Source organism: Hoplias malabaricus, chromosome 7, assembly GCF_029633855.1.
Source record: "Hoplias malabaricus isolate fHopMal1 chromosome 7, fHopMal1.hap1, whole genome shotgun sequence".
Lineage (NCBI taxonomy): Eukaryota > Metazoa > Chordata > Actinopteri > Characiformes > Erythrinidae > Hoplias > Hoplias malabaricus.
This window is the reverse complement of record NC_089806.1, coordinates 1,694,285-1,716,593: the sequence shown is the minus strand read 5'-3', so window position 1 is coordinate 1,716,593 and position 22,309 is coordinate 1,694,285. Positions and strand designations below refer to the sequence as shown.

At 39.7% G+C, this 22,309-nt stretch overlaps 1 protein-coding gene and 1 pseudogene across 1 annotated transcript; both read right to left on the bottom strand.

The window, feature by feature from the left end:
• Window positions 1–701: 701 nt before the first annotated feature.
• The window catches only part of LOC136701657 (NACHT, LRR and PYD domains-containing protein 12-like), a 28,669-nt pseudogene continuing 7,061 nt past the window's right edge, over window positions 702–22,309 (bottom strand).
• LOC136701651 (stonustoxin subunit beta-like) lies at window positions 12,237–16,905 on the bottom strand. Its single transcript, XM_066676293.1, has 2 exons — window positions 15,586–16,905; window positions 12,237–14,928 (listed from the first exon to the last, which is right to left on the bottom strand). The coding sequence occupies exons 1-2, from the start codon at window positions 15,605–15,607 to the stop codon at window positions 14,372–14,374; spliced, it is 579 nt and encodes a 192-aa protein (XP_066532390.1). The 5' UTR covers window positions 15,608–16,905; the 3' UTR covers window positions 12,237–14,371.

Here is a 22,309-nt window from a genome sequence, read left to right as displayed (position 1 = left end):
CTCGCCCATCGGATGCTCAGCGTCTCTGGGGGTCTATGGGACAGTGGGCTGGCCTCGGCTGGCCCAGATGCTCAGCTTCTGCATGATGATTGGATGATCTGTCTGAGGCTGAATCCCTTTTTGATTGACAGTGAAATGAGCGAATCAGCGATCCTTTGGTGTAAAGATCTGTGGGAGCATTACATTTTCATTCTGTTCTGAGTTGAACCGAAGACTTTCTTAAAACTCTTAGTGGCATTTTCTTTGTTAAAAACGACTAGCGACAAATCGAGCTTCTATTTCTGGTGGGTTTTTTTGTAGCCTTCTGAGTTCTATCGCAGTTTCTGGCCAGTGGGTGCTGCTGAGCCCCTCCACCATCAAAAAGCACTCACAGGGGGACACACTTCACATGGGCCAAGCAGTTTAAGCAGCCTAGCTCTGCTGGCCATTGAGAGGACACTAGTCAAGTCCCTGGAAAAGACGCCTTGTTAGTACAACAGGGTCACAGATCATTTTCTTGAAAAATGAATGGAGGGTAGAATTTACGTATAAATAAACCAACACACTTTATGATGTAGGCTGAAATTGAGCTTCCCCTCCTTGAAAGACCAGCATGCGCCACTGCTCAAAACTGCCCGTAGGTGTGAGAGTGAAGGACTGCCACCCCCTCCAGGGTGTGTTCAGCCATATAAAAAATTGCCATGCAATAATACAGAGCCACTGAGCCATTTATTAATGAGGAGTAGTAGGAATAATAAGGCTCAATGCAGTTGGAAATACTGGTTACATTAAGCTGTTACACGTTTGAATCAGGCGATGACCACAAATAGAGCAAACAGGCACAGCCTACTGGTCATGTGACAAGTGGAAAGCGACAAGTTCAATGCATAGATAAACATTTACAGTGGTAACAATCAGGAATATCCAGAGAGCATACATCCAGAAAGGTATGAACAGCATGCAACAAGATCCCAGCATTAGTGTATGCCAACTACAATTAATGTATTAATTTATAATATTAGAGACATATTAGCATAAACATATGTAAATGCAACAGTGTCATGAAAAAACAACACACTGTACTCACATTGGCATAATTGTATAAAGAAAGACAACTGCACTGTTAACCTGAATAAGTTTATAAGGTTTACTTTACGTGTCTACTACTTCTTTTAATGTTTGATACAGCTAAGAATATGCATTTCTGGTACTCAATATTATTAGGTTCTTTTAACATAACCTAATATTCACAAGGCACCACATGCTCACACCTATGGACACTCTTCCATGGCCAGTCCACACACCAGTTTTTGGACTCCTACCAAACTCCTCAAGGCAGTAACCCAATGCAGGTCTCAAACAACTCCAGGACTCTGGAACCATGTGAAAGTAATGTGGCACTGAAATGAAAACATGAACCTGTCCACATGACATTCACTAAATGCAATGAACCTTAGAATATCAGCCATCTTAGCTGAAAATTGCTGCACACTGGTTCTATGGCTGTGACTTCAGATGTCTTGCAGCATAAACTCATAACATTTAAGTTCAGTTAAATCTCTCAATTCCAGCTATTTTGACTTAAAACCACAAACAGGATTTTGTTAAACAAATTGTTAAACAGTTTAACAATTAAAATGTTAAACTCAAAAATATGAGATTGTTGAAGATAAGTGAATTAATAAATTAAGTCCAATTTTCTAAATATTTTAAGTTTAATAAATTATAATGACTCAATCCTGTTAATTATTTTGAATATTAAGGTTTACTCTGTGTAAAAGATATTTACATGCATACAATAGGAGCAGCCTTACTTGTGTCGACTGCAGACTACCTTTCTCAGTCAAATGCATGATGTAGGCATCCAAGTCCAGGAAATTTCCCCACAATCATGCATTATATGTTATACACCACTACAAGATAAAGTCAGTAGGGCTAATCTCAGAATAGAAGTAACAGTATACAAACTCCAGTCACACTGCTGTGTCTGATCCACACTCTGTGAGTGTAATGTGTTAATTAATTAGACATTTCCTCAGTTATATACTCAAGATTTATTGTAGGGATATATGTACTGACATCCTGTGGTAAAATGACATTACCACTGCTCCCACATAATACTATATGGTTTGTAGTGCTTTAAATGTGTACCACAGAAATAGTTATTTTCTCTCATAATGTCAGTGGCAGTGATATTTAATTCACAGACAAATAAAATTCTATTGCTGCAAAGAAAAGATGCAACCATTTCACTCTTGTCCTAAATCAGAGGGCATGGGTGAGTATTCTATTTCACACAGATGCACAGAGGAGTCATAAAAAATCCTAAACCCAGCGTAGAGGGGCTCAGTGAATTTGGAGGTGAATGTGTGTAAGTGTGTGAGTGTGTGTGTGTGAGGTGAGATGGTGTAGAAGGACAGAGTGCCGGACTCCCAGTCCAGATACACTCCGACTCTGTTAGAGTGAGAGGGGGGGTGTATCTCAGTTTCCTGATGATTGTGTCTGACACTGTAACTTTTAGAAGAGCAGCTTAGACTCCAGGAGAATTCATTCAAGCCAAACACACACTCTTCATTGTCTCCTTTCTTCTTTATCCCTCTGTATGACACTGATATATCAGCTCTCCACCCGCTCCACTCCACCTCCCAGTAACAGCGTCCAGTTAAACTCTCCACACTCAGAACCTGCTCCCAGCGATTAAATCTCTCCGGATGATCTGGATACAGGTGATCCTTCCAAACACTTTCCGCTGCCCTGTTTCCCTCAGATAGAGACAGACGGGTGTGTGCTGTGTTTGGATCCAGAGTGAGATCACAGACATCTGGACACAAACAACACAAAAAATGTACTATATTCTTGTCTGACCAGTGTACTTGGTGTGATTTTGTGTTTGTGTCTGATAATTTTGTATGTATTAAGTGTGCAAGTGCATAAGTGTGTGTGTGTGTTTGTATTTTACATTTCTTTAGTCCTAATCTCATTCTTCTGATTCCTCCATGCTGGAATCTAGGGATCAAACACACACTTTTATAAACATATCTATCTGTAACTCTTTTACAGCATACAATACAAACAGACAAACACTTGTGTTTCATAATTACACCATATTAATATTTTGTAAAATATTCAGCTAACTGTAATATCAGTTTGACAGCCTGTGTGTGCTGTTTTTTTGTGCTTTAAGGACCAAAAATCTTAAAGAACTTAGATTTACTTTTGTTTACTGAGGTTAAGTGTAGGTGTCATGTGAAATACAGTAAGCATTATTTCCATTATAGGTCCTCACAAGTATAGCAAAATGCATATGTGCATGTGTGTAACTCACTGTAGTTTCTCCAGTGCACAGTGTGTATCCTGCAGTAGATCAGAGAGCAGCATCACTCCGGACTCTCCTGGGTGATTGTAGCTCAGATCCAGTTCTCTCAGGTGGGAGGGGTTTGATTTCAGAGCTGAAGCCAGAGAAGAACAGCCTTCATCTGTAATCATACATCCAGACAATCTGCAGAAAGGAGGAAAACAGGAAAATCATTTACATAGAGAAAGAATAGCTGTATTACAGAATAAACACATTCATTCATTCATTATCTGTGATCACTTATCCAGTTCAGGGTCATGGTGGGTCCAGAGCCTACCTTGAATCATTGGGTGCAAGGCAGGAATACACATTGGAGGGGGTGCCAGTCCTTCACAGGGCAACACTCACACTTTTGAGTCTCTAATCCACCTACCAAAATGTGTTTTTGGACTTTGGGAGAAAACCAGAGCACCCTGAGAACACACCAACTCCTCACAGACAGTCACCTGGAGCAGGAATCAAACCCACAACCTCCCTGGAGCTGTGTGACTGTAAAAATACTTGTAATGCGTACAGCAATTCTTTCATTCATTAATTGTTTGTAACTGCTTATCCAGTTCAGTGTCACAGTGGGTCTGAAGTCTACCCAGAACCACTGGATGCAAGGCAGGGACACACCCTGGAGGGGGTGCCAGTCTATTGCAAGGTAGACATTCCACCTACCAACATGTGTTTTTGGACCATGGGAGAAAATTAATAGATAATTTAAGAACTAATGTCTGAATTTACAGAGTTTTACCTGAGAGTCTCCAGTTTACAGACTGAAATCTTCAGTCCAGCAGAGAGCAGCTTCACTCCTGAATCCTGCAGGTCATTATTACTGAGATCCAGCTCTTTCAGGGAGGGGTTTAGTGATTGTAGAACAGATCCCAGAATTTCACAGGATTTTCTCCCAAGGGTACAAATAGCTAGTCTAGATAGATTAAATGTTAAGTAAATGTTTTTATAAAAGTGCACACAACAAATTTCATATTCATATTATATCAAATTATAAACTGGCCACTTTTTAGAAAGGCAGTAGTGTTCTATAGCTATTAATACAAATCATTTTACCTAAGAGTCTCCAGTTTACAGAGCAAACTTTTAAGTCCAGCCGAGAGAAGCTCCACTCCTGAATCTTGCAGGTCATTGTTACTGAGGTCCAGCACCTTCAGAGATTTTAACGATTGTAGAGCTGATCCCAGAGCTTCACAGGATTTCCCACCAACTTTACAGGCAGATAGACTAGCAAGGTAAACATATTGAACCTGATTATGTCTCCATGTATAGTGACCCTGTGACAAACTAACCTTACAAGCTGATAGAATGCATCAGCATGCCAACCCCTGTACATAGCCCACAACTAGGGTCTTCACTTGCCCACTGTCTAAGATTTTGTTGTGTTGGAAGGGTGTCATAAATTGCTCCTAACAAAAATCTAATACTTGCCTCCTTTGTCTACAACTCGTCAGGAAATCTACTGCTTCTCTAGATTCACCCATCAAAGCCACTGGCCTTATTTTGCCTATGACACTGATGTAACATCCTTTATTGTATGTATTCTAAATAAACAAGTATTATTTCATCATATTTTTATATATAATAATTATTATAATAATTTTATTGAGCAGCACGGTGGTGCAGCAGGTAGTGTCACAGTCACACAGCTCAAGGGACCTGGAGGTTGTGGGTTCGATTCCCACTCCGGGTGACTGTCTGTGAGGAGTTGGTGTGTTCTCCCCGTGTCCACGTGGGTTTCCTCCCACAGTCCAAAAACACATGTTGGTAGGTGGATTGGCGACTCAAGAGTGTCTGTGTGAGTGAATGTGTGTGTCTGTGTTGCCCTGTGAAGGACTGGTGCCCCCCCTCCAGGGTGTGTTCCCGCCTTGCGCCCAATGATTCAAGGTAGGCTCTGGACCCACCGTGACCCTGAACTGGATAAGTGGTTACAGATAATGAATGAATGAATAATTGTTATTAATTATCAGCAGCTGAGAAAACTGCCAAAGTACCAAAACATTTTTTATTTGTTGGGATATAATTCCTGAAAGTCTGGGCATGCTGTGACTGTCAGAGCTTTATCAGTCATACATCCCAGAACTTAGATTATCAAGAAAAATCTGTCAGTCTGATACTACAAATCTATTTTGTCACAGTAATATGCCATGTAATAAATTAGCATAAAAAATGCTTATGTTTTCAACTAACAGAGACCTCACACTAACAATATGTGTCAAGATATCTGATGTGAGAGTATGATTTCAAGGCTATACATTGAGAAATATTTAAAAAAAAAGCAGGCACTAGGTAAAATTTTTGTCAAAACATGACCAATTTATAGAAAAATTGATTTATCGGTCAGCATGAAAACCTCAAGTGATTACATATTTGAGTAGCAAAGGATCTTTAAAAAATAAAAGAACATATTGATAATGGCTATGCCACATAATTACTGTTTAAATGCAACTGAAAGAGGCACTGAAAAAATAGCAAAATAGCTATATAAATAGGGTTCTTAGAGTTAAATTCCTCAACTAAACTCCAGTAACCCTCTCCCATACAATGCCAAGCTAATTAAACATTGCAGCACCCCTAGCCAATTCCTTACTGGCATGCAACCTCTCCCTGCCTACAATCCTCTTAGAGTTCCTGATTACTACATCCATTGCCATTGTAAACGGTAATGGTGAAAACATACATCCAGCCATTATGCCTCTTTCTAATTGCTGGCATGATGTAACAAATTCCCCTATATTAAAACAAAACTGAATATCCTCATAGTATGCTTTAACCAGTCAAGTAACCTTATCTGGCACCTGGAAGAATTTGAAAGCATTCCTCATATGTTTGTGTCACTGAGCCAAATGCATTAGCTAAATATAGGAACATTACATAAAAATCCCTACTCTCTTTCTTTGCTGTCTTAATCTGATGCCAGATCATGCAGCTATGTTCCAAACATCCTGCAAAACCAGAAACTCCTGCCTTTTGAACTGATGTATCCGGTTAATTTGTTTGCTTTCAAATAAGCATGCCATTACACTGAAGAAAATCTTACCCTCCACATTAAGGAAACTTATGGGCCAAAACTGTTCTATACTCACAGCATCTTTCTTCTTAGGGTTAAGGATACTGCCTGCCCTTCTCTATTCTTTTGGAATGAACACCGATCATCAACTTCCACAAAAACTTCAAGACCTTAGGTGCATACTTGTACAGCCGATATAGCACACCATTAAGCCCTCGAGCAGAACCCACATTTGCATTTAACACCACATCTTGAACCTCACTCTATTCTGGTGGGCTAAGCTCCATTTGCCACTCAATTTCCCATGTCAACTCTTTCTCCTTTGCCTCATCTTTGTCTGTATACCCACCATTGAAATGCTCTTCTAATTCCCTCTTTCCAACTCCCAGATTTCTCCTTACCAAATAAAGACTTCACAAAATTAAATGGATTCCTAAAGAATGCTGTCCTGCATGTTCCTTCTTTGTCCTCCTTTTCCTCAAGTTCTCTGCTCTTCTTAACACTGCCAGCCTACCCTTCAGCTTTCTTTAGTACCTTAATATTGTTTCTTTCCTCTTCCCCTACTCACCTCCACTGCTTTCTAAGAGCCCTTAACTCCTGAATTAGTTAATCTATTTCTATTTGCCATCTTGACTTCACTCTGCCTTGTCTCCTTTGTTTTTTCTGCAATGTACCAAACCTTGCCATTTCATATTCATAATTCACTTTCACTTTACCTAAACTAGTCAATTTCTTCTCTGCTGATCCCTTCAACCTAGCCAATATACCTTTCAAATCATCACTTCAACCCTACCTTATTTACAGCAGCTGGCTAATATACCTTTATTCTCTGCCCTGTTCCTTTGTCTTTTGCCCCTTGTTTCACCCTCTCCTGCTCTCCACCATCCCTCTGGTAAACATTCAATGTATAAATGATATAATTAACCCACAAGATTTACAAATGGATGGTAAACTGGTATATAGGAAATTATTTACACAACAAACTGCAAGCTATTTTTTGTCTTTAACTACAACTGAGGTGAAAATAATAAAATGTATTGAAGATATTTATAACCATTAAAATGAATTATGCTGTTTGTATCATAAAATAGATTTTATAAACTACATACAGAAAATGTTCTGTATTTTACCTGAGAGTCTCCAGTTTACAGAGTGATCTCTTCATTCCTGCAGAAATCAGCTCCACTCCTGAGTCCTGCAAGTCATTGCAACTGAGGTCCAATTGTTTCAGGGAGGAATTTACTGACTGTAGCGCTAAAACCAGGGTTTCACAAGATTTTATAGTGAGACCACAACCAGATAGTCAATACAAAACAAAGAACCATTATTTCAGTAGAATTGGAATGGAGCAATCCTGTGCTACTTTCTCTGTGTATCCAGAAAACAGCATATTGAATGATTGTAGGTTGATATTTGCTTCTCACGTTAAAGGATGTGTTAAAATGTATTAATTATTTGATAGTTGGTAAATTCTTATCCAGGTTAGGGTTTCAGTGGGTGCAGAGACTACCCAAAATCACTGGGCCCAAGGCATCTTCGACAAGGAACCAGTCTATCCACCAACCAATGTGTGTTTTTGGACCATGGGAGGAAATCGGGGCGCATGGAGGAAACCCACACAGACATAAGGATAGCACACCACACTTCTCAGACATCCACCAGAGCACCCAGAACAGGCCTAATTCCTCACAAATTCCTGGAGCTGTGTGACAGTGACTGCTTAATAATTAAATATATATATATATATATTTTATATATATTTTTAATATATTTTGCTTGTACTGACCATGCTGGTAAAGACTGAAACATAAAGATAATCTTCTTGGGGAGGAGTTCAGGGTGGTGTTAGTATGTGTTTGAAGCCAGCCATTGCCAACCCACCCACCCACCCCCATTTGATAGCTGAATACAAGAAAACGAGTGGAGACAGAAGCGTCGGGGGACACTGCCTTCACTGGATTGGGAGCGGCGTGGGGCGCCGCCTTCACTGGATCGGGAGCGGCGTGGGGCGCCGCCTTCACTGGATCGGGAGCGGCGTGGGGCGCCGCCTTCACTGGATCGGGAGCGGCGTGGGGCGCCGCCTTCACTGGATCGGGAGCGGCGTGGATTGCCGCCTTCACTGGATCGGGAGCGGCGTGGATTGCCGCCTTCACTGGATCAGGAGCGGCGTGGATTGCCGCCTTCACTGGATCAGGAGCGGCGTGGATTGCCGCCTTCACTGGATCAGGAGCGGCGTGGATTGCCGCCTTCACTGGATCAGGAGCGGCGTGGATTGCCGCCTTCACTGGATCAGGAGCGGCGTGGATTGCCGCCTTCACTGGATCAGGAGCGGCGTGGATTGCCGCCTTCACTGGATCAGGAGTGACTGGGTTGACCGCCATCACAAGAACAGGAACAACGGATGCCACTTTCACTGGATCAGGAGCAGCTGGAGGCGCCACTGACACTGGAGCAGCAGCACTAAGCAGTCCTGCAACGACGTCCATGGAGGCAGGGGTTCTTGCAATGACGTCCACGGAGGCAGGGACTTGGGCTGCTCAAAGGGCACGTGCTGCTCAAGGGACAGGTGCTGGAGTTGAGAGTTTGAGAGGTCCAATGGGCACATTCATGAGGGAGTCCATGAAATCCTTTGACCAATGATCCTCATGAAATACACCCCTGTTAGCCTCACCTCTTCTGCCCTGAGGTTCGAGGCTAACAGCACCAACCCTCAGCGCCCCCCCCAAAATCTTCCCCAGGCGTGAAGGGGCAGTCCTTCGGCAAGGGGAAAACTCCAGCACGCTGCTTCCGCCCAACTCTGTTGTTTATGAGGTGTGGAGGACTCCTTAGCCTCCACAACATACCCCGCTGGAGTGCCAGGACCCGAACTGAATGGAGTGCGCCTAATCGCACACCTAGCAAATGGATTCATTGCTACATCCATTTTTAGCTGGTCGGTTCTTCTGTCACGGTTGGGCAGAACAGACAAGGGAGGTGGACGTAAATGCAAGGAAACAGGACCAAAAAGAAAAACAAGGGTGGCACGGTGGCGCAGTAGGTAGTGTTGCAGTCACACAGCTCCAGGGGCCTGGAGGTTGTGCTTTCGATTCCTGCTCCGGGTGACTGTCTGTGAGGAGTTGGTGTGTTCTCCCCGTGTCCACGTGGGTTTCCTCCGGGTGCTCCAGTTTCCTCCCACAGTCCAAAAACACACATTGGTAGGTGGATTGGTGACTCAAAAGTGTGTGTGTGTGAGTGAATGTGTGAGTGTGTGTGTCTGCGTTGCCCTGTGAAGGACTGGTGCCCCCTCCAGGGTGTATTCCTGCCTTGCGCCCAATGATTCCAGGTAGGCTCTGGACCCATCGCGACCCTGAACTGGATAAGCGGTTACAGATAATGAATGAATGAATGAATGAAAAAACAAAACAAGCACAAGCAAGGAGTTTCCCAACTAACCACACAAACAAAACAGGAACAGACAGACAACCAAGAACAGGGGTAGACATGGGAGATGCAGAGAAAGAGAAACACACATCTACACACACAAGCGCTGACAAGGGAACACTGAAACAAAGGGACTATATATACACAGAGCACTGACAAGGAACACCTGGGGATAATAACGAGAGGGCAGGACTACAAAGCAGACACTGACGAGAGGGTGGAGCTAAGGCGGGATTAGGACTGAGACAAGAACAACAACCAGAGCCATGTGCTACATGAGCACATGGTGAGGAAAACAGACAGGACGTTTTACCTGAACAGCTTGGAAATACATTTCTACATTTTACATCCTGTTAATTTAAGGATTCATTACCATCCACTCTGTTTAATATCATAAATCTATAATAAATTTTACAGCACACAGTTTTCATCTGAAACTTTTTATGAAGAAGACAGTGTTGGTGCTCTACATTAATGTAAACAAGCCCCAGCAGAGCTTAGTCACACTCTAATATTCACCTCACATCAGTACAAGTCTCTTCCATCCTGATTGAAATTGGAGGGTCCATAGACTGGTCACTCTTCATGGACACATAATCGGGGTAAGGTGAGTTTGGTCTCTTCATGGACACAGATCTGGGGTCAGATGAGTCTGGTCTCTTCATGGACACAGAGCTGGGGTCAGGTGAGTCTAAATGCTGTCTCTCACTGATCTCAGAAAAATAAAAGTGGAATTTAAACAGAGGTTCTTCAGGAAAGATGGTTAAAGTGCTTCCTGTAGTTTTTCCCTCCATTTGGTGTTCAGAATCACTGAAGTTTAGAGTAAAATATTGTTTCATTTCATACTTTGGATTTTCATCCTCCTTCTGTAACAACTTTAATGCTCAGATATTTTACCTGAGAACACCAGAACTCTGGTCTCTGAAGTTTATGATGGCATCCTTTGACTGATCACTCCTCATGGACACCTGGCTGAGATCTGGTGAGTTTGATCTTTTATTTTGCACCAGTCTAGAACAGAGGCAATATCACACACAATCTTCCTAAGTTATCCACCAATTAACTCGCTGCATGTTCTACACATTTCCACACACACACTGAACATGTGCTCTACACATGATCTCCATATGTTCTAAACATTTGATGAATTTCATAGATGTGTAATTGGCTATTGATCTCCTTCTCTGAACCAATATAGACAAAACCATTGTCAGAAAGTTTCTTCACATGGTCTATACACATTCTACAGAGGTTCTTGCTCACTGCTGTAGATCAGAATATTTTTACTAATTTTACAGAAATCTATATCTGATTTAAACATGACTCTCACCGCTCTGCTTCCTGTTTCTTCGAGACATTCAGTGCAGAGTCCATGATTCTTCCTTCAGTTTAAAGGTAATCCTGTAAAACACACACACATACACACAATCTGAAAATGACACTTTCACTTTAAAAAGCGGTTTGGGCTGGTTTAGTTCAGCACAACAGGAAGTGCAAGAAGACTGTTCACAGGTTGAGAGGGGTGGAGTGATGTTTTACTTGACCAATCAGAATGTTATCTTCCTTCATGACAGGAGCATATGCATTTGAATTGGTTCTGGACCAAAAATACACACAGCATTGTTTCTAGAGTGAAAACCAAAAGATAGATCATGACTAGTGGATGTTGCTGCATTTAAAATAAATTGACTGATATAGATACACTGATTGATTTATTGATTGATTGATTGATTGAATGAATGATTAACAAAATGCATTTAGCATCTGCAAGAAATACACATAGAGGATTTGGTGTAAAGTGACCATTTGGTGTTATTTTTGCAACCTGCTTTCTCAGTGTTGTGTCACTGAGAATGATCCACTATCAAAAACATACTTGCCCTGAGGGGGTGCTGTCCATTAAAGAACAAGCTGAAGTATTTAAACAAAGTATGTAGACTTGCAAATATAATGCAGTTGGCAAAAATATGTGACACCTATATGGTCATTTGAACAGGGAAATATGGAAAATAAATTTTACATTATGCCCAATCCATATATTTATATGACTATATATTAATATCAGTAATATCAGTATCATTACATTTTTAATAGCACAGGACCATGAATTTAAGGATTAGGTTTGCCTTACTTTATATGCACCTTTCATGAGATCTACATTTCAGTCTCTGAATTCTTAGGAAATCAAAAACATGGTTTGACCAAGCCATATTAAAATAATGACATATTATTATTCTGGAGGATGGCCCATGGCATAGGTGGTATACGTGAATGCTCAGGGTGCCGTCCTGCCACAACTGAAGTAGTGAAAATATGAATGACACTAAATACAGTAAATACAACCAGCCAATAGGTGAAAAATTCCAAGCCATCTGATGCCCAAGGGAGAAGAAAAGGGGAGAAGAAGGCTATCAGAGCCAAGCATTTTTATTTCAGAAATCAATAATCAAGATATGTTGTCAAAACAAGCGGGGTCAAACACAGATGGAAAAAAAATAATAATTAGGGAGGGATAATTCACTGCACTGTACATGACAAACAAGCAAACTGGTCTAAATACACTCAAAAACAGGTGCACAGGGTTAGTAATCCCATAAGTCTGATCTCTGAAGAGTGTTGTGAATGGTTGGTTTAAGACTGAGTTGCACAAATGCATTCTGGGAATCACAGTTCTCAGAATTTCTTAGAGGACAGATATAAATAGAACATGTGACAGTAGGAAATGCATGCAGACATGGGGACAGTGCTGGGAGGTGAATGTGCTAACCACCAAGTCATCATGGCACCAAAATAATATATGTATAGAACAATTCTACACATTGCACTTGTTTCTGTAATATAGTTATAGTTATAGTTTTTTTGCTTTATTCTTATTTGTATTCATAAATATAATTATGTATGTCCTGCTTATATGACTATAGTATTAATATGGGTCTAAACAGTCCTATGTAATTGGACAGCACAAGGGAGTAATGTCATCAGTACAACACTAGGGCAGATCAGCAGGAGCAGTTCAACAGCATTTATCAGCTGAGAATATAGGACGAAAAAGACAAAAGAAATATGGAAGAGTATGGTTAAACAGACTCTGATGGAAGACTAACAGCAAATATAGCTAAAACAGTATAATAAAAATAGACAATGAATGCAGAACAAGACTGGGTTAATACTGACACTGGTAAATGTATATTGATCAATATGAAAACTGAAACATTCATTCATTCATTCATTCATTATCTGTAACCGCTTATCCAATTCAGGGTCGCGGTGGGTCCAGAGCCTACCTGGAATCATTGGGCGCAAGGCGGGAATACACCCTGGAGGGGGCGCCAGTCCTTCACAGGGCAACACAGACACACATTTTCACTCACACACTCACACCTACGGACACTTTTGAGTCACCAATCCACCTACCAACGTGTGTTTTTGGACTGTGGGAGGAAACCGGAGCACCCAGAGGAAACCCATGCGGACACGGGGAGAACACACCAACTCCTCACAGACAGTCACCTGGAGTGGGAATCGAACCCATTGTGTATGAGTAACACAATATGTTGATGAAAAAAAAATGAGCATGTGGAGTCTAAGACATTAGCCATTCACCCTACAGTCTGAAACTAGAACCAAGTGATTTTTACCTGTCACCAAACATGAAGAAAGATCTCAGTGGAAATTCTCTTGAATAAGACTAGAATTATAAATGGTATATAATATGTTTATTAATGGTTAATAATTAGATTGGAAACACAATAAATGTCATTAATAACCATTTATCACACATAGATAAAAAAATGCCACAGTGATATTTTTATGCAAAATAGTGAACCCACATCAATCTACACAGTTAACCCTCAAATCTCTGGCTCATCTACCATGGCTGTCCCCATATATAGTGTGCGTATGTGTGTCTGTGTATTTAGGGCTGCAAAGTGGAGCAGCATGTAGTGTCTCTGTCACAGCTTGTGCCCAGTGATTCTGGGTAAGCTCCAGACACTGCCTGGAGACCCTGAACTGGAATAGCGGTCTCAGACAATCAGTGAATGTGACAAAACAGAGCTGAGGACAGACAACAGACATACAGGTTAAGCCAACCACCTGTTTGCATCACTGAGATATGAATGTTATTGAGACTTTGTCTTTTCCCAAATTATACAAAAGCTTTGGAAAAAACAAGAGTTTGTCATAACAACTTAATTACAATTAAAATATAACAATTATCACTTTCAATTGCCAAAAGCAACACTTCTGATCTAAGTTTAGCCGATTTAACAAATACAAATGTAGTTATAGCAGAAAGGCTAAAATCATTCTTAGTTATTCTGCCACTTCAGCAACTACAACTGAAAAAAAAATCTCTTCCAGAATTTTAACACTCAACACAAACCCAAAATACCTATTTTAAAATGTACTATCAGTTGTAATTAAAAATGTTTTAAGTATAGTAAACTCTTAACTTAGACTAGTTCACATGCCCAAATCTTTTAAACTAGTTATTATTAAACCTTTGATTAAAAAAAAATATTGATCCTAGAGATCTGTCCAATTATAGACTTATTTCCTACATGCCATTTCTCTAAGAGCTTTAAAAATTAATTCTGTGGCCTAACAGATCAACTCAGCATAGTCTTCCGAAACCCAAGAAGACATACTGAGGACTCAGAATAATAAACCCTAAACCCAGCATAAAGAGGTTTAATAAAAATGGAGGTGAATGTGTGTAAGTGTGTGAGTGTGTGTGTATGAGGTGAGATGCTGTAGAATGACAGAGTGCCAGACCACCAGTCCAGATACACTCCGACTCTGTTAGAGTGACATTTGAGGTCAGGTATCTTAGAGACCTGATTACGGTGTCTCACCCAGTATCTGTTCCCAGAGCAGATCAGAGTCCAAGAGAATTTGTTAAATCCAAACACACACTCGGTACTGTGTCCTTTCCTCCTGATTCCTCTGTACGACACTGAGATAACAGCACCCTCAGACCACTCTAACTCCCAGTAACAGCGTCCAGTTAAACTCTCCACACTTAGAACCTGCCAACACCCATCAAATCTCTCTGGATGATCTGGATATTGTTGTGTCTCTCTCACCCATTCCACTTTCCTTTTTCCCTCAGACAGAGAGAGAGAAGGGTGTGCTGTGTTTGGATCCAGAGTGAGATCACAGTAATCTGTATACAAACATGTATAGACACATGTTTACATTCACATGAAGACACAAGCACACTTACATACAGAATGTATACAAATACACAAACACAAAGTATTTTCATCTGATGTGCATTTGTTTGAGTCGATTTTGTGTGCATTAGTGTTAATATATGTTTGTGTGTGGGCATATTATTGTGCCATTATGTGTTTTTATATGATTGTGCCTTTATATGTGTGTGGTCTGTGAGTATAATGATTCCTCAAATGCATATATGCTCTAATTTTAACATAGGATATATATATATATATATATATATATATATATATATATATATATATATATATATATATATATATATATATATATATATAGAACAACCTCCAAAAAAAGGCTACAAACACGGATCACCTCCAGACAACAGCCTATAAACATGGGTCACCTCCAAACCAGAGGCAACAAACAAATGGATCCCATTGTTTAATAAAGCATGGGAGTAGACAGGTGACAAATGGGAGTGTGCCAGGATACAGGTTACAAGTTAAGCTTTACACCTCCAGCTGATTACCCCAGATGAAGCCTCTGAAATGTTTCCAGGGATCCCCCGTCTATAGCAATAGTGTGCATGATATGATAACACACACATTCACAAACGTATGTGTGTGTGTGTCTGTCTTACATTTCTTCAGTCCTGGTCTCATTCTGCTGATTCCTCCGTGCTGGACTCTAAAGATCAAACACACACATTTATAAACTCATTAAAGTCCACATCAAATTGAAACTTCAATATGAGCTCATTTTTTAAATAATAACAATAATAATAATAATAATAAAATATTTATAATCAAACAGTATAACATATTTAACAACAATTACACTATTTACTGATTAAAAGCACCTCAACATAAAGATATTAACATTTAAAATTTGAAATTCAGCTAGAAAGATTTTAAATATGGATAGTTTTTTTTTACATAAACTGATCTCGATGGCTGTGAGGAGTTGGTGTGTTCTCCCTGTGTCTGCGTGGGTTTCCTCCGGGTGCTCCGGTTTCCTCCCACAGTCCAAAAGCACACATTGGTAGGTGGATTGGTGACTCAAAAGTGTCCATAGGTGTGAGTGTGTGAGTGAATGTGTGAGTGTGTGTGTTGCCCTGTGAAGGACTGGCTCCCCCTCCAGGGTGTATTCCCGCCTTGCACCCAATGATTCCAGGTAGGCTCTGGACCCACCGTGACCCTGAACTGGATAAGCGGTTACAGATAATGAATGAATGAATAAATGAATGAATGAGTGAATGAATGAATGATCTCCATGGTTTAAAGCATGATGACGTTCTTACACTGAACAATCAGGCTGTGCTTCTACTGATTCTCTCTCAACTTTCAAAAAAGCTTCTACTTTTAAATCTGAGGACTGATGGACAGTTTAATCAATGTTAAAGAATAGACTATGATTGATCATGCTGTACAAAATGGAAGAGTATTAAATGTAGAAAAGAAGCTCGGTTGGCTTAATATTACACATGGAAAAGAGTAAGAACAGATATACATTTATTCAGTAGCAAAACTGTGATTATTACTGGATGACTTAATCTGAGTGACTTTTGACACATGAAATGTTTGCTCACTATTTCTGGACTCTTGGTCAGATTCCACCAATGATTATATTTCCATTAAAAGTAAAACATTAGATATGTATAGATAGGATTTAAACTTAAATAACTATTATTTTATTAAAATTATTTATTTTAATATTTTATTTGATTATATTATTGGGTTATTTTATTTGATTTTTGTAAATGTAATTTAAATTGAATACCGTTATTTAGTGTTTGCTGAGAGGGTTCAACCCACTGACTATGTCCCAAATGTTACCCATGATTAGAACTGCATATAAATATTTAGAATAACATTTAGGATTTCTATAAAGTAAGTAACTGACTGGAATAAGGACACTCAGACAGTGGGATGAATATGTATATCTCTGTGTTTCTCCAGTGAACAGTGTGAATTTGGCAATTAATCAGAAAGTACTGTGTGTGTGTGTGTGTGTGTGTGTGTGAGAGAGAGAGAGAGAGAGAGAGAGAGAGAGAGAGAGAGAGAGAGACTGTAATTTCTCCAGGGCACAGTCTGGATCCTGAAGTAGATCAGAGAGTAGTTTTACTCCGGACTCTCCTGGGTGATTGTAGCTCAGATCCAGTTCTCTCAGATGAGAGGGGTTTGATTTCAGAGCTGATGCTAGAGAAGTACAGCCTTCATCTGTAATCATACACCCAGATAATCTGCAGATAGGAGGGAAACAGATTACATTAACACAGAGCAGAACAGCTGAAGTACCGTACAAATAAATCTGTTAGCAAATTCTGTTAAAAAATTAACCAGTACTGGAACCAAATAGGTAAGGGAAATTTATTCATAAAGCACCTTTCATACATAATGACAATTCAGAGCACACTACAGACATGTAGACTCATCAATTTTACCAACTGTGTAAAAGCTATCAAAATCTGGATGTTGCAAATTGTTTGGGGCTGAACATAAGACCTAATTGGTGGTCTGGAACATGTGTCCAAATAGTGCAGTTACCTCTTGATTGTAAAGGGTTGAAGTCTGTGATGTGAGAAATATCTGGGTGTGACCTTTGACCCTCACTTCAAATTTATTTCTCATATCAAGAATCTTCTTCAATCCTGCATTCTTCCACTCAGAACCATCAGTTACATTTAAACATTTACTGCTACTTTTGGACAGTGAAAAACCTATTTGTATCCTCCTGGTTGGACTACCTTAATCATCTGCAGCTTGTCCAAAAACAGCATGCATTCTTTTCACTAGGACAAAATGTACATCATTTCTGGCCTCTTTGCACTGACTGTCTGTGAATTATAGAATAGATTTAGAAAGTTTTGCTGAACTTTTGTGTCCACTGGATAGGTTGGGGAATTTAGTCTTCAAACCGAGGATTATTAGCAGTCCCTCAAATTAAACCAGATAAAGGGGGTGGGGGGGGTCAGGCCTTAGCAGCTTAATTGATTTCAATAAATGAGGGCATATTCCTGCATATCACAAATGAGAATTTAAAAAACTTCTGAAAATGACTCTATAGAAAATTTTACCTGAGCATCAATAGTTTGCACAGTACACTCTTCAAGCCAGCCGAGAGCACTTCCACTCCTGAATCCTTCATGTCATTGTTACTGAAGTCCAGGATTTTTAGGGGGTTTACAGATTGAAAAACTGATCCGAGAATTTCACAGGATTTCCCACCAAGGTGACAGGCAGCTAGTCTGGAAAAGTGGAAATGTTCATTCACGGTGGGTCCAGAGCCTACCTGGAATCACTGGGTGCAAGGCAAGAATACACTCGGGAGAGGGTGCCAGTCCTTCACAGGGTGACACAGAGATTCACTCATACACTCACACCTACAGACACTTTTGAGTTGCCAATCCACCTACCAACGTGTGTTTTTGGACCGTAGGAGGAAACTGGAGCACCTGGAGGATACCCACGTGGACACACAGGGAAAACACACCAAACTCCTCACAGACAGTCACCCGGGGACTCGAACCCTCAACCTCCAGGTCCCTGGAGCTGTGTGACTGTGACAATACTTGCTGCGCCACTGTGCCACCCAAGTGGAAATGTAATTTACTCAAATACGTATTTCTGAATGCAGTAACAAATAAAACTGATGCTCATATATGCACATAAATAATAAAATGACTTTTGTTTGTGTGTAAATATTCTGGAAATTATTGAAAAAGGTCTAATCAATAATATCTAGAGTTATAACATCTTAATTATTCCTTAGTTCTTAGTTAATTTGCAATGAAACTGCAGAAATTCTACCTGAGAGTCTCCAGTTTACAGTGTGAACTCTTCAGTGCAGCAGAGAGCAGCTCCACTCCTGAATCCTGCAGGTCATTGTTACTGAGGTCCAGCTCTTTCAGGGAGCAGTTTACTGACTGTAAAGCTAATCCCAGAGTTTCACAGGAGTTTATGGTGAGATTACAGCCAGCAAGTCTGTAAAAACAGAGTAAATACAGCCAGTGTTTATATTTAAAATACAAGAAAATTATTTTAAATTAATTGATACTCTCCGTGGACAAATTTGCTTTGTAGAAAATTGGGTCTGTCAGAAATAAACATGGGTTCACCACTCTGTGAAATTTTGAACCGAAAAATACTGAAGCACTTCAAGAATAAAGTTTTTCAACGTAATACAAATTTAAAAAAATGTAAATGTGCAATTATTTTTCATTGTACAACATATATCGTAATGTATCCAGCATTTAACCCATTTGTGTCAGTGAAAACACTCTCTAACTCTCTATTCTCTAACTCTTCGACCACAGCTCCACCTGTATATGGCAATAATTTGGGGTATCATCATATTTAAAAATATCATTAAATATTTCACAGAATCCAGAGAAAACTCTATACACATTGGCCAAGGCCAAATAACAATATTGCCTAGCTGTGAATTTCTGAAAGCAACATAGTACCTCCTTAAAAACACACATTTCTGGGTTTTAAACACTATACAAGAATGCAAGTTAAACTTCAGAAATGTGAAGAAGAGCCATATATAAACAGCATCCACAAATGTTGCAACCCTCTCTGGGCCTGAACTGAATTAAATTGGAACGAGGCATAGGGGAAAAATTTCAGTGTGGGATTACAACAAATTAAAATTTGAATTTAAGAAATCAGGGATATCATTTATTAAATTTCTTAAATATATTTGTGACAACCAAACTTTTAATAGGTTCCCAGTTCAAAGGCCATTATCTATTGTAATATGGGGGTGCATTATGGCACATGACATAGGTGACTTGCAGATTTAATGCAGAACAATATATACAGGTTTTGGAGGAATAAGCTGCTTATTTTAGTAAGACAAGGCTAATCCACATTGTACATGGATTACAACAGTATGTCTCCATAGTAAAAGAGGCCAGATGATCATTTTCATTCATTCATTCATTATCTGTAACTGCTTATCCAGTTCAGGGTCATGGTGGGTCAAGGTCCCTGGAGCTGTGTGGCTGCGACACTTCCTGCTGCGCCACCATGCCACCCTTGGATGATCATGTTCCTACACTAATTTCACACATTGAAAAATAATTTGTGCATTTTGAAATGATAAACATATTATTGGTGACTCCAAGGTGTTGAACATCTGAAATCTTACAGCAAGAAGCACAAATGGGGAAACTACATTTGTTTTCTCCTCAGTTCCCAAACATTTATATTGTTGTTCAATGTAGATGTGTTGTAAATCTGTGGTAAACATGACCCTATCCCATATTTAGACTCCAGATTTAGATTCCTGATTTTTGCTCAGAATGGAAAATTGTCTTTAAAAAATAGGGTTTCAAATTTGTGTTACATTCAGTTTTAAATAAGTGTGAATATTGAACAGTGCTTGGAGATCTGTGTTTGTATACATGTAAATCTATTTTTTTGTGTACAATGTAAGCGTGGGTGTATGTGTGCGGGGGGTATATTGTAGTTTCTCCAGTGTACAGTATGGATCTGCATTAGATCAGAAAACTGTGTGTGTGTGTGTGTGTGTGTGTGTGTGTGACTTACCGTAGTTTCTCCAGTGCACAGTGTGGATCCTTCAGTAGATCAGAGAGCAGCTTCACTCCGGCCTCTCCTGGGTGATTGTAGGTGATATCCAGTTCTCTCAGGAGGAAAGGGATTGATTTCAGAGCTGAGACCAGAGAACAACAGCCTTCATCTGTTATCATACACCCAGACAATCTAAAAAAATAGGAAAACACAAAGCTTGGGTTCCACTGAGACAAACTGTAACTCTAGTAAATTAATAAACATAGCAACCAGAGAAAAGCACTTATTACCAAAATCAATGTATAACACAAACAAGCGCGCTAATTCAGGTACAATTAGCAGCCACAAACCCTGCCTCACTGCCAAGTAACTCTCAAAAACCTGATTATAACACTTTGTCAACAAAACCTATCATTAACTAACACCACAACACATGAAAAAGGGCAACATATACTTACAACGCCAACTTGTGTCCCCATGTCTCTCTACTATGTAAATTCAATTCAGTATTAACTCTTGTATAGCTGCTCATTCTCTCTCTCTCTCTCTCTCTCTCTCTCTCTCTCTCTCTCTTTCCTCCTATTTGCTCTATCTGCCATAATTTGTCCATATCAGGAATACAGAGCTAGGTTCTTCTTGTAGCTAGTTAACCACTCACCCTTGCGCTTTATGCCATAAAGCGTCATGCATTTCTCACAAGAGTGCCTGCCCTGGGATTCAGAAGTGGCTTAGTCCAGTAAACTAGCATTGAACCTGGCCTAGCAGCCACAGAGACTCTATTTTCCCTATTACAGCTCTGTAGAACATCAAAATCATTTAGAAGCAACAATTTTAGTGTTCCATAAACATTTGATCAAAACATAGTTTTACCTGAAAGTCTCCAAGTTACAGAATGAACTCTTCAGTCCAACAGAGAACAGCTCCACTCCTGAATCCCGCAGGTCATTGTTACTGAGGTCCAGCTCTTTCAGGGAGGGGTTTACTGACTCTAGAACTAATCTCAGAATTTCACAGGATTTTTTCCCAAGTTTACAGGTAGCTAGTCTGCAAAGTTAGAAATATTACCCAAGATAATACAATTTACACAAATAAGGATTTCCTAAGGCAAGACTTTTATATTTTCATGCCATTATACCAACACAGTCTAAAAATAATATTTTACTTTTAAATGTTACTTTGCTGATTATACTGAGAGAGAATACAGAATCATTTGCACAGTAAAGTGTACCATTTGTATATTAATTTTAATTGTAATAAAAAGTATGTAAAACTAATTATTACATTTGACCTCAATGCATATTCAGAATAATATTTAATAGTGTAATCTATTTGTAGTAGTGGGTTGTTTTTTAAAAAATTATAATGATTTTAATAGATTAGCTTTTATTGCACAAAACATGTATTATTTTCTACAAGACCCTGAAATTTTGGAAAGTGGAATCAGTGGGCTATGCCCAATTTCATAATGACTTAACTGTGATGGGCCTTTTTCATTTAACTGTGCTCTACATTAAACATGCTTTTTTTTCCCATTCACAGAGAGGTTTGGACCTGATTCAATTTGAGGGTTAATATAACATTTAACTACTTGCTCATTTACAAAGTAATCTACATAAAGTTTTACCTGAGAGTCTCCAGTTTACAGAGTGAACTCTTCAATCCAGCAGAGAGCAGCTCCACTCCTGAATCCTGCAGGTCATTGTTACTGAGGTCCAGCTCCTTCAGGGAGGAGTTTACTGACTGTAGAGCTGATCCCAGCGTCTCACAGGAGTTCTTCGTCAGATTACAGTCAGACAGTCTAATTAACAGAATAAAAAAGCACCACTT

Bases quoted from the DNA above. Each gene is read 5' to 3' on its own strand.
- LOC136701651 (XM_066676293.1), bottom strand. From the start codon at position 15,607: ATGAGACCAGGACTGAAGAAAT. The intron at 14,929-15,585 runs GTAAGACAGACA...GTTTGTATACAG, and splicing joins GAGACCAGGACTGAAGAAAT to ATTACTGTGATCTCACTCTG.